Source organism: Mizuhopecten yessoensis, unplaced genomic scaffold, assembly GCF_002113885.1.
Source record: "Mizuhopecten yessoensis strain PY_sf001 unplaced genomic scaffold, ASM211388v2 scaffold1749, whole genome shotgun sequence".
Lineage (NCBI taxonomy): Eukaryota > Metazoa > Mollusca > Bivalvia > Pectinida > Pectinidae > Mizuhopecten > Mizuhopecten yessoensis.
The window spans coordinates 194,633-208,065 of record NW_018404202.1 but is presented as its reverse complement, the minus strand read 5'-3'; the positions used below and the strand labels follow the sequence as shown (position 1 = coordinate 208,065).

General features: G+C 42.4%; 2 protein-coding genes across 2 annotated transcripts in view; one reads left to right on the top strand and one right to left on the bottom strand.

Annotated features, from left to right (window-relative positions):
- The first annotated feature begins 282 nt into the window (after positions 1-282).
- LOC110467475 (M cell-type agglutination protein mam3-like) lies at positions 283-3,163 on the top strand. Its single transcript, XM_021524672.1, has 3 exons — positions 283-295; positions 1,422-1,504; positions 2,297-3,163. The coding sequence occupies exons 1-3, from the start codon at positions 283-285 to the stop codon at positions 3,137-3,139; spliced, it is 939 nt and encodes a 312-aa protein (XP_021380347.1). The 3' UTR covers positions 3,140-3,163.
- Positions 3,164-3,450: 287 nt separating this feature from the next.
- LOC110467466 (uncharacterized protein PB18E9.04c-like) overlaps positions 3,451-13,433 on the bottom strand; it is a 16,305-nt gene continuing 6,322 nt past the window's right edge. Inside the window, exons 2-7 of the mRNA XM_021524658.1 lie at positions 12,845-12,898; positions 11,616-11,966; positions 11,072-11,267; positions 8,518-8,993; positions 8,237-8,315; positions 3,451-4,043 (exon numbers count right to left, since the gene is read on the bottom strand). Of these exons, the coding sequence (XP_021380333.1) occupies positions 3,476-4,043; positions 8,237-8,315; positions 8,518-8,993; positions 11,072-11,267; positions 11,616-11,966; positions 12,845-12,898 (1,724 nt within the window). The 3' untranslated portion in view covers positions 3,451-3,475. The remainder of the gene's footprint in view (positions 4,044-8,236; positions 8,316-8,517; positions 8,994-11,071; positions 11,268-11,615; positions 11,967-12,844; positions 12,899-13,433) is intronic.

Sequence of the window (13,433 nt, the reverse complement as noted above, 5' to 3'; positions counted from 1 at the left end):
AGGAGTTATGACTTTGCTATCCTTCGCTTTATTTCCACAGAAAGACTCACTAACATGTTGTTATTTTATACAGTCGGTAAGCTAGGCTAAGCTCTCCTAGGCGAATACCATTTCACCTATTACCGTAGGATAGAAACACGAGGTTTCCTGATTAAAAAAGCACGAATTTAACGTTTATAAATATAGGAATATCCGCTTTAATAGCATTCAAATTTAAGTATAATAGATATAATTTTGTGTTAAATGTTAAGTCTGTTTATTAAGTAATTTACGGAAAGAATAATGAGTTACAGAGGTATATGACGTCATTACATCGAACAGCACGATACTAGACACGACAGGGGTCACAGAGGTCAACACGATACTAGACACGACAGGGGTCACAGAGGTCAACACGACACATGACACGACAGGGGTCACAAAGGTCAACTAGATACATGTCACGACAGGGATCACAAAGGTCATGCAACTAGATACGGGAAACGAGCGGGGTCATAGAGATCAACACGATACGGGACTTGACAGGGGTCACAGAGATCAACACGATACGGGACACGACAGGGGTCACAGATATCAAAACGATACGGGAAACGACGGGGTCAAATAGATCAACACGATACGGGAAACGACGGGGTTACAGAGATCAACACGATACGGGACTTGACAGGGGTCACAGAGATTAACACGATACGGGACTTGACAGGGGTCACAGAGATTAACACGATACGGGACACGACATGGGTCACAGAGATTAACACAATACGGGACTTGACAGGGGTCACAGAGATTAACACGATACGGGACTTGACAGGGGTCACAGAGATTAACACGATACGGGACACGACGGGGTCACATAGATCAACACGATACAGGACTTGACAGGGGTCACAGAGATCAACACGATACGGAACACGACAGGGGTCACAGAGATCAACACGATACGGGACTTGACAGGGGTCACAGAGATTAACACTATACGGGACTTGACAGGGGTCACAGAGATTAACGCGATACGGGACACGACGGGGTCACATAGATCAACACGATCCAGGACTTGACAGGGGTCACAGAGATCAACACGATATGGAACACGACAGGGGTCACAGAGATCAACACGATATAAGACACGATAGGGGTCACAGAGATCAACACGATACAGAACACGACAGGGGTCACAGAGATCAACACGATACGGAACACGACAGGGGTCACAGAGATCAACACGATACGTAAAACGACAGGGGTCACAGAGATCAACACGATACTGAACACGACATGGGTCACAGAGATCAACCCGATACGGGACCTGACAGGGGTCACCGAGGTCAACACGATACGGGAGTTGACAGGGCTCACAGAGATCAAAACGATACGTAACACGACAGGGGTCACAGAGATCAACACGATATAAGACACGACAGGGGGCACAGAGATCAACACGATACGGAACACGACAGGGGTCACAGATATCAACACGATACTGAACACGACAGGGGTCACAGAGATCAACACGATATAAGACACGACAGGGGGCACAGAGATCAACACGATACGGGACATGACAGGGGTCACCGAGGTCAACACGATACGGGACTTGACAGGGCTCACAGAGATCAAAACGATACGTAACACGACAGGGGTCACAGAGATCAAAACGATACGGAACACGACAGGGGTCACAGAGATCAACACTATATAAGACACGATAGGGGTCACAGAGATCAACACGATACAAAACACGACAGGGGTCACAGAGATCAACACGATATAAGACACGACAGGGGTCACAGAGATCAACACGATATAAGACACGACAGGGGTCACAGAGATCAACACGATATAAGACACGACAGGGGTCACAGAGATCAACACGATACGTAAAACGACAGGGGTCACAGAGATCAACACGATACGTAAAACGACAGGGGTCACAGAGATCAACACGATACTGAACACGACATGGGTCACAGAGATCAACACGATACGGGACCCGACAGGGGTCACAGAGATCAACACGATACGTAAAACGACAGGGGTCACAGAGATCAACACGATACAGGACACGACAGGGGTCACAGAGATCAACACGATACTGAACACGACATGGGTCACAGAGATCAACACGATACGGGACCCGACAGGGGTCACAGAGATCAACACGATACGTAAAACGACAGGGGTCACAGAGATCAACACGATACGTAAAACGACAGGGGTCACAGAGATCAACACGATACGTAAAACGACAGGGGTCACAGAGATCAACACGATACTGAACACGACATGGGCCACAGAGATCAACACGATACGGGACCTGACAGGGGTCACCGAGGGCAACACGATACGGGGCTTGACAGGGCTCACAGAGATCAAAACGATACGTAACACGACAGGGGTCACAGAGATCAAAACGATACGGAACACGACAGGGGCCACAGAGATCAACACGATACGGAACACGACATGGGTCACAGAGATCAACACGATACGGGACCCGACAGGGGTCACAGAGATCAACACGATACGTAAAACGACAGGGGTCACAGAGATCAACACGATACGTAAAACGACAGGGGTCACAGAGATCAACACGATACTGAACACGACATGGGTCACAGAGATCAACACGATACGGGACCCGACAGGGGTCACAGAGATCAACACGATACGTAACACGACAGAGGTCACAGAGATCAACACGATACGGAACACGACATGGGTCACAGAGATCAACACGATACGGGACCCGACAGGGGTCACAGAGATCAACACGATACGTAAAACGACAGGGGTCACAGAGATCAACACGATACGTAACACGACAGAGGTCACAGAGATCAACACGATACGGAACACGACAGGGGTCACAGAGATCAACACGATACTGAACACGACATGGGTCACAGAGATCAACACGATACGGGACCTGACAGGGGTCACCGAGGTCAACACGATACGGAACACGACAGGGGTCACAGAGATCAACACGAAACGGAACACGACAGGGGGCACAGAGATCAACACGATACGGGACCTGATAGGGGTCACCGAGGTCAACACGATACGGGACTTGACAGGGCTCACAGAGATCAAAACGATACGGAACACGACAGGGGTCACAGAGATCAACACGATATAAGACACGACAGGGGTCACAGAGATCAACACGATACGGAACACGACAGGGGTCACAGAGATCAACACGATACGGAACACGACAGGGGTCACAAAGATCAACACGATACGGGACTTGACATGGGTCACAGAGATCAATACGATACGGAACACGACAGGGGTCACATAGATCAGCACGATATTGTTCACAGAGATGCGTGGCGCCATAGCTTGGAAGATTAAGGTACTTGCAATAGGAGGAATATGTACATGTAAAAACGAAGACATACTCAACAATGTTATGTGTGGACAAAAAAAAACATTTCTGGCGCGGAAACGCGCTAGTTGGAGAGATAGTTAATCATATTTGCAGATGGGCCACGTGCTTCCCAGAAGGTCTTTTGTTCACAACTGAATACAGCGGTGTTTCCGGATCAATATTGATGTTTTCATCTACATCCGCTTCTCCTTGGGAGCTATGGAAGCTGTCGACAGTACTGTCGCTATAGACTGACACATTACCAAGTCCTGTGTTGGGGTCTTGTTCCGTCATCACTGCCGCATTATTGTCCACATTGTTGTCCCCATCGGACTCGTTTGTATCGGAAACTTCCGGTTCGTTCATAACGACAAATGTGGTATCTTGTAATGTAGGTTCCGGCTCAGGTGGCGCTGTCCCCTCCGAGTACAGTCTCTCTACTGAAGCAAAACTTGTTATTATTTCTGGGTCACTTCTGACCAGGACAGGAGTGGGGTCAGTCGGAAACGAGTCTGAGTTATCATATAATACGTTCTCCTTCATACCGCTGTTGTGTTTCACATATCTTTGGTCGTATCCGGAGTGAACAGGGTTCTTGGCCCCGTTATACCCTCCGGCGTAATACCTAGGGTCGGGGCTCAATGGTGATTTCTCTACCCGTTTCCTGTTTCTGGAAGAAAATCATTAAAGATCACATTTAATATCATCGACATTTACATTTAATTCTTTGCAAATTATTCTTTAGCTATGAATACCTAGTACACAGTAAACTAGCTAATTAATGTAGTAATACAAACCAAATGAATAGAGACAGTGCAAACCAGGATGACATATAGAAACCATTCTAATAACCGATTGACCTTCCTTGTGTGAACACGAGCTCGAGGCTCCCTAATGCAAATTAAGAAAAACAGATTGTGATCTATGCAGCAGTAATGTAATATACCATCTAGGACGTTCACTGTGATCATCCATGCGATGATTTATTTCTAGGACGTACACTGTGATCATCCATGCGAGGATTTATTTCTAGGACGTACACTGAGATCATCCATGCGAGGAATTATTTCTAGGATGTTCACTGTGATCATCCATACGATGATTTATTTCTAGGACGTACCCTGTGATCATCCATGCGAGGATTTATTTCTAGGACGTACACTGTGATAATCTATGCGAGGAATTATTTCTAGGACGTTCACTGTGATCATCCATGCGAGGAATTATTTCTAGGACGTTCACTGTGATCATCCATGCGAGGATTTATATCTAGAACGTTCACTGTGATCATCCATGCGAGGATTTATTTCTAGGACGTACACTATGATCATCCATGCGAGGATTTATTTCTAGGGCGTACACTGTGATCATCCATGCGATGATTTATATCTAGAACGTTCACTGTGATCATCCATGCGAGGAATTATATCTAGGACGTTCACTGTGAACATCCATGCGAGGATTTATTTCTAGGACGTACACTGCGATCATCCATGCGAGGATTTATTTCTAGGACGTACACTATGATCATCCATGCGAGGATTTATATCTAGCACGTTCACTGTGATCATCCATGCGAGGAATTATTTCTAGGATGTTCACTGTGATCATCCATGCGACGATTTATTTCTAGGACGTACACTATGATCATCCATGCGAGGATTTATTTTTAGGACGTTTACTGTGATCATCCATGCGAGGATTTATCTCTAGGACTACACTGTGATCATCCATGCGAGAATTTATATCTAGGCAGTACACTGAGATCATCCATGCGGCAATTTATATCTAGGACGTACACTGTGATCATCCATGCGAGGATTTATACCTAGGACGTACACTGTGATCATCCATGCGATGATTTATATCTAGGACGTTCACTGTGATCATCCATGCGAGGATTTATTTCTAGGACGTACACTGTGATCATCCATGCGAGGATTTATTTTTAGGACGTTTACTGTGATCATCCATGCGAGGATTTATATCTAGGACGTTCACTGTGATCATCCATGCGAGGATTTATTTCTAGGACGTACACTGTGATCATCTATGCAAAGGATTATTTCTAGGACGTTCACTGTGATCATCCATGCGAGGATTTATTTCTAGGACGTTCACTGTGATCATCCATGCGAGGATTTATTTCAATACGTCCTCTCTTATAATCGTAAACACAGTAATTAGATAAGTTAAGAATCATTACAGTTAGTTAGTAAGATACGTTAAAACACGACTTCTATCTAAATGACGGGGCAACACCTGAACAGCTGGATGTACCCCCGACACTCCAGCACAAAGGAGGCTGTATTTGTTATTTCGGGTTTAAATATACAATTGTCTTAATTTAAACATGATGTATTTTAAGTGAACATTAATACTCCTTAATATTCAATTATTGATGTAAAATTGACCCGAGGGCATGTTTTATAGGTAACTGACTTATTTGCCAAGGCTTTGAACTTTTGTCAGGTATTTGACCCTGGCCTTCCTTATCTTTAATGTTTTAAAGATATTTGACCTCATTGCTGTGCCAATGGCCTTGTTTCTCTCTAGTGTTTTACACACATCTCACCTTATTGCTACCTGTATGACCTTGACTTTTGGTAATCCCTTATTTTTTAGACGTTTTAATTCATTGCTGTGACCTTGACCGTACCTTGCGGTTTGTGTGGAACACAAAAAGCTTTATCGAACAATGTTCAGCCACCTCACGTACAACAAAGGGCAATAATAATTTAGCCTATTGAAATAAAAAAATGAAATGGATTTACAGTCCGATACATTACAGTTTTTTTAACAACAGTGCTTACTTAAACGAACAGATCAATATTGTTTTTCAAATGAAGCATACAATGGAAAGAATCTGAAATGAATCTCTAATAGAAAAAGGAATCATGAAACTATTTAATCTATCGACCCAATTCAACTGTAAACGGTGATTTGCTTTCATCACAAGAGGATTCAAAGAAATGTCTAGCTTCTAGCTAAACTTCAGCCAAGGCATTTGCAAATTTGTCAACACGGGAGCATATTTGAGTGTTAGTCCAATAAAAGACGTATATATAAGAAATGTTACAGTTAAACCAAATTAGAAAATTTGTTTCATGAGTTGTTGAATCAAGATTGAAAGATTTCATGGTTTGTTTGTTTTTATAGTAGATTTTTTTATGAAAGAGTATACTGATCTCGTACAGCAGACCTTAACAATATCAGCAGAAAACTTACCTCGTACAGAACGACCTTAACACTATCAACTGAAAACTTACCTCGTACAGCACGACCTTAACACTATCACCTGAAAACTTACCTCGTACAGCATGACCTTAACACTTTCAGCAGAAAACCTACTTCGTACAGCACGACCTTAACACTATCAGCTGAAAACTTACCTCGTACAGCACGACCTTAACACTATCAGCAGAAAACTAACCTCGCACAGCACGACCTTAACACTATCAACTGAAAACTGACCTCGCACAGCACGACCTTAACACTATCGCCTGAAAACTTACCTCGTACAGCACGACCTTAACACTATCAGCAGAAACTTACCTTGTACAGCACGACCTTAACACTATCAACTGAAAACTTACCTTGTACAGTACGACCTTAAAACTATCAACTAAAAACCTACCTTGTACAGTACGACCTTAAAACTATCAACTAAAAACCTACCCTGTACAGCACTACCTTAACACTATCAACTAAAAACCTACCTTGTACAGCACGACCTTAACACTTTCAGCAGAAAACCTACCTCGTACAGCACGACCTTAACACTATCAACTGAAAACTTACCTCGTACAGCACGACCTTAACACTATCAGCAAAAAACTTACCTCGTACAGCACGACCTTAACACTATCACCTGAAAACTTACCTTGTACAGCACGACCTTAACACTATCAGCAGAAAACTTACCTCGTACAGCACGACCTTAACACTATCACCTGAAAACTTACCTTGTACAGTACGACCTTAACACTATCAACTGAAAACTTACCTTGTACAGTACGACCTTAAAACTATCAACTAAAAACCTACCTTGTACAGTGCGACCTTAAAACTATCAACTAAAAACCTACCTTGTACAGCACTACCTTAACACTATCAACTAAAAATCTACCTTGTACAGCACGACCTTAACACTTTAAGCAGAAAACCTACCTCGTACAGCACGACCTTAACACTATCAGCAGAAACTTACCTTGTACAGCACGACCTTAACACTATCAACTGAAAACTTACCTTGTACAGTACGACCTTAAAACTATCAAGTAAAAACCTGCCTTGTACAGCACTACCTTAACACTATCAACTAAAAATCTACCTTGTACAGCACGACCTTAACACTTTAAGCAGAAAGCCTACCTCGTACAGCACGACCTTAACACTATCAACTGTAAACTCACCACGTACAGCACGACCTTAACACTATCAGCAGAAACTTACCTTGTACAGCACGACCTTAACACTATCACCTGAAAACTTACCTTGTACAGTACGACCTTAAAACTATCAAGTAAAAACCTACCTTGTACAGCACTACCTTAACACTATCAACTAAAAACCTACCTTGTACAGCACGACCTTAACACTATCAACTAAAAACCTACCTCGTACAGCACGACCTTAACACTATCAGCAGAAACTTACCTTGTACCACACGACCTTAACACTATCAACTGAATACTCACCACGTACAGCAGACCTTAACTCTATCAACTGTAAACTCACCACGTACTGCACGAGCTTAACACTATCACTTGAAAACTTACCTCGTACAGCAGGACCTTAACACTATCACCTGAAAACTTACCTTGTACAGTACGACCTTAACACTATCAACTGAAAACTTACCTTGTACAGCAGGACCTTAACACTATCAGCAGAACGATCAACAGGAAAAACCCTGTCACCACCGGAATTATTATTGTCACTGGAACAAAAAAATAACTGAATGTTAAAAAGTATTTGAATACATTATATATAGTTATATATAGAAAACAAAATGAAATGTGTTTGTCGTAGTTGATATCATAACAATTTGCAGTAGAGCAAGAGGCCTGCACCATGCAAACACTACAATTCATGTTTAAACACAACTGTTTATTGGTTAATGTGTTCATTGAGACACTCACTATTGTGTTGGCTCTGCTCAAAGACGTCATTATCTTCACTACTGGAGGTCGTGGCTGAAGTGCCCTCCGAGGAATACGGCGGTGGAGTGGGACTGGTTGGTGTTGGAGTGATTGGGGTCGGGCTTGGTGTCGTAGTGGTTGTGGTAGTGGTAAATGTGGTTGTGATGGGTGTGGTAGTGGTAGTGGTGGTCACCGGAGATGGAGGGGCTTTAGTAGTCAGAGGCCGAAGCGTTTGTTTTGGAGTTGTAGTTGGTTTTGGAGTTGTTGTTGTTGTTGTGGTGGTTGTGGCTGGTTTTGGAGTTGTTGTGGTGGTGGTTGTAGTTGGTTTTTGAGTTGTTGTGGTGGTGGTTGTGGCTGGTTTTGGAGTTGTTGTGGTGGTGGTTGTGGCTGGTTTTGGAGTTGTTATGGTGGTGGTGGTGGTTGGTTTCGGAGTTGTTGTGGTGGTGGTTGTAGTTGGTTTTGGAGTTGTTGTGGTGCTGGTTGTGATTGGTTTCGGAGTTGTTGTTGTTGTGGTGGTTGTAGTTGGTTTTGGAGTTGTTGTTGTGGTGGTGGTTGTAGTTGGTTTTGGAGTTGTTGTTGTGGTGGTGGTTGTAGTTGGGGTGGTCGTTGTGGCGGCTTTAGGACATGTGACAGTAAGTGTTGATGATGTATCGTCTGAAAATATAAGCAAAAAAATAGATACAGAATAACTAAAACTAAACAATATATAGTGCGACAAACTGTATATAATCTAGTCAAACAAACGTAGACCAGTGTAATGGTCAGACACATTTAGGCCAGTGGCCAGTATGCTGGACAAACAAATTTAGGCCAGTAGTCAGTGTAATGGTCAGACAAATTTAGGCCAGTAGTCAGTGTAATGGTCAGACAAATCTAGGCCAGTGGCCAGTGTGCTGGTCAGACAAATTTAGGCCAGTGGCCAGTGTGCCAGGCAGACAAATTTAGGCAAGAAGTCAGTGTATTGGTCAGACAAATTTTGGCCAGCGGTCAGTGTTATGGTCAGACAAATTTAGGCCAGTAGTCAGTGTAATGGTCAGACAAATTTAGGCCAGTGGTCAGTGTAATGGTCAGACAAATTTAGGCCAGTAGTCAGTGTTATGGAGAGACAAATTTAGGCAAGTGGTCAGTGTAATGGTCAGACAAATTTAGGTCAGTGGCCAGTGTAATGGTCAGACAAATTTAGGCCAGTGGTTAGTTTAATGGTCAGACACATTTAGGCCAGTGGTCAATGTAATGGTCAGACAAATTTAGGCCAGTGGTTAGTGTAATGGTCAGACAAATTTAGGCCAGTAGTCAGTGTGTTGGTTTTGGAGTTGTTGTTGTGGTGGTGGTATGGTCAGACAAATTTAGGCCAGTGGTTAGTGTAATGGTCAGACAAATTTAGGCCAGTAGCCAGTGTAATGGTCAGACAAAGTTAGGCCAGTGGTCAGTGTAATGGTCAGACAAATTTAGGACAGTGGCCAGTGTGCCAGGCAGACAAATTTAGGCAAGAAGTCAGTGTTATGGTCAGACAAATTTAGGTCAGTAGTCAGTGTTATGGTCAGACAAATTTAGGCCAGTCAGTGTAATGGTCAGACAAATTTAGGCCAGTGGCCAGGGTAATGGTCAGACAAATTTAGGCCAGTAGTCAGTGTAATGGACAGACAAAGTTAGGCCAGTGGTCAGTGTAATGGCCAGACAAATTTAGGCCAGTGGCCAGTGTGCCAGGCCGACAAATTTAGGCAAGAAGTCAGTGTTATGGTCAGACAAATTTAGGCCAGTAGTCAGTGTAATGGTCAGACAAAGTTAGGCCAGTAGTCAGTGTAATAGTCAGACAAAGTTAGGCCAGTCAGTGAAATGGTCAGACAAATTTAGGCCAGTCAATGAAATGGTCAGACACATTTGGGCCAGTCAATGTAATGGTCAGACAAACCTGATATCTTAGATGGAAAAGAAAAAAGTGTATAAGGAAATAAACGATATGTGCCAAATATTACAGTTCAAACTGCACTACAGATAAAATTATCACGAATATAACAACTATTGCTCGGTTTTGGGTCTAGACAAATGATACCTAAGCGATACGGCGGAACTGCGTGTGGATGTGAAATTAATTGTACATACTGGTAGAGAAGCCGCACTCTCTTGATTGCCTCAATACATATGTTAACAGATGAATAATTTAAGCATAATACGTAGTATTCCACTACTTAACCTGCTAGACATGTTCATCTCGAGATTTTATCGTGTACATATACCATCAAACCCTGATACAGGTGGGCTCGGGTAAGTGCATTATGATACAATACACCTAACGTATCTTAACTAGACGAACATATATGATTAAGATCCTCCTATGAGACGGATACAGGTAAAAATGTCCATTTCACCGATTATAGACTGCCTCCCGTATTTCGTATTCAATTAGCAACACTATGAATTATTTTTGGAATCAAAATCACTTGATGAAATAAATATCACTTTATGAAATAGATATGTACATTAACTAGAGGATGGTGTTAGCAGGAGATAATCATTAAGGTGACGCATATTAATATTCCTTCGTCGTTTGTACCAATTAATGTCAGCCTCGTAAGTTGACGAGTTTAGTGGGGCAGTGCCATGAGGTACATTTTGTAGAGAGTGATATGAAATCACCAGTTCTGTGATATGTAGAGGTATGACCAGTTCTGTGATATGTAGAGGTATGACCAGTTCTGTAATATGTAGAGATATGACCAGTTCTGTGATATGTAGAGGTATGACCAGTTCTGTGATATGTAGAGGTATGACCAGTTATGTAATATAAATACAAGCTTGAACTATTTTCGAGAACATTTCACTCTCAAAAATTGGTCATTTAAAGTTTCACATGCACGCGAGATCAGATACAATTGCACACTTGAAGGAATTAAGTACATTACAGCTGGACTAAACATCGTCTGTACAGTCAGTATCATGTAGATTTGAGAACAAAAGCTTACTGATCTGGTTCGTCCACGCTTGAATTAACAGTGTACTTAAAACATGGGCAATTTATGGTATCTTGTGTAGAACGAGTCACATGTATGTTTCAGTTTAATCAGAAGGAAACATGTATAAAAAGTGTAACAAAATACCTAGTGTCAGTGACAAGCAGTATCTAGAATCACTCTGGGCCTGCTTGTTCAGCGTAATCGTGATGACGTCACCATTTTCTACTGGGATACTTCCAAACACCGCTTCACACTGTCCGGAAAGACTTCCACCAGAAGCAGCTTCAAGTAAAACAGACGACCTACATAATGCAAGTGGTCCTAGGTTCTGAAAGTTCGACACCGTCAGAGCTGTGGGCCCTGTTGGTGCGTTCACTGTGGCCGTGCATCCACACGTTGTGACCGTGCATTCACACGCTGTGACGTCATTAGTCTCATACATATCTATCAGCACGCTCCTGCTGCTTTTCGTTTCTCCAGCACAAACTTGGCTAACTATAAGGAAAAAAATATGTCATAACAACGGCCTACACATAAGATCTGAAAATAGAAAAAAAATACGTCTATCACAATATTCCGTCTTTGCGTATTGCAGAGTTATCTTCTCTTGGGAGCAGGTATTGATTGTTATGTCATTGGTTTGTGCGAGAAATTACGTCGTTTTCTCAAAAACTGATGACGTTATTCTCACAAACAAGTGACGTAACAATCAATACCTGCTCCCAAGAGAAGATAACTCTGCAATACGCAAAGACGAAATACCATGTTAGACAATAGATATAACGTGTATTTCAGGTTGGTGTGGTTAACTTCAAGTAATATCATCTACTTCTTAAGAAAAAAGTGCACCTGACGCCACGCTGGCCAGATATGACACGTGACGCCACGCTGGCCAGATATGAGACGTGACGTCATGCTTGCCAGATATGAGACGTGATGTCATACTGGTCAGACAATACACATGGCGTAAACTGTGAAGCGACGTTGAAGGTTTCACGACGAAACATAGATTAATCGTTAGCATTTCGCACGTCTTAACCGCTTCGTCTGCATCTCATGTGTGAGCTTTCTTTTCGCTCAGCAAATCAACTTTAAAATGGCGATTTAACGTCTATTTTAGCAATTTCAAACAATTAGTAATCTAATCAAAAATCACATATTCATCGCTTTAACTGGCTATTATTCGATATAAAAGCACAATCCAATCGATATGTTACATGTATAATGCAACTATGACTATGACGTCACAGGTAGCTATGAAATCCGTTCACAAATATAGGCAAACATGACGATACATTTTTGGTTATTTTCATTCTACCTAATTCTGTGATAAATGAGTATGAATACCTATATTATAGGTAGAGATCACTTACCTGGATAACCGTACATGACACCGCCGAGAAGCTGACAATCATTATCAGCATTGACTGAAACAAAGATAAAAACTGAATAATTACGTCAGGAAAACTGTGCAGGTCTTCACGGCCAAGCTAAAAGGGCCACAAAGTAGTCTTAACGACCAATCTTACAGGGCCACAAACTAGTCTTAACGACTAATCTTACAGGGCCACGAAGTAGTCTTATCGACCAATCTTACAGGGCCACAAACTAATCTTAACGACCAATCTTACAGGGGCACATACTAATCTTAACGACCAATCTTACAGGGCCACAATCTAATCTTAACGACTAATCTTACAGGGGCACATACTAATCTTAACGACCAATCTTACAGGGCCACAAACTAATCTTAACGACTAATCTTACAGGGCCACAAAGTAGTCTTAACGACTAATCTTACAGGGCCACAAACTAATCTTAACGACCAATCTTACAGGGGCACATACTAATCTTAACGACCAATCTTACAGGGCCACAAACTAATCTTAACGACCAATCTTACAGGGGCACATACTAATCTTAACGACCAATCTTACAGGGCCACAAACTAATCTTAACGAC

What these genes read in the sequence shown, in the direction of transcription:
- LOC110467475 (XM_021524672.1), top strand. An exon ending in ACACGACAGGGGTCACAGAG is followed by an intron (nt 1,505 to 2,296) that starts ATCAACACGATA and finishes TGGGCCACAGAG; the next exon opens with ATCAACACGATACGGGACCT.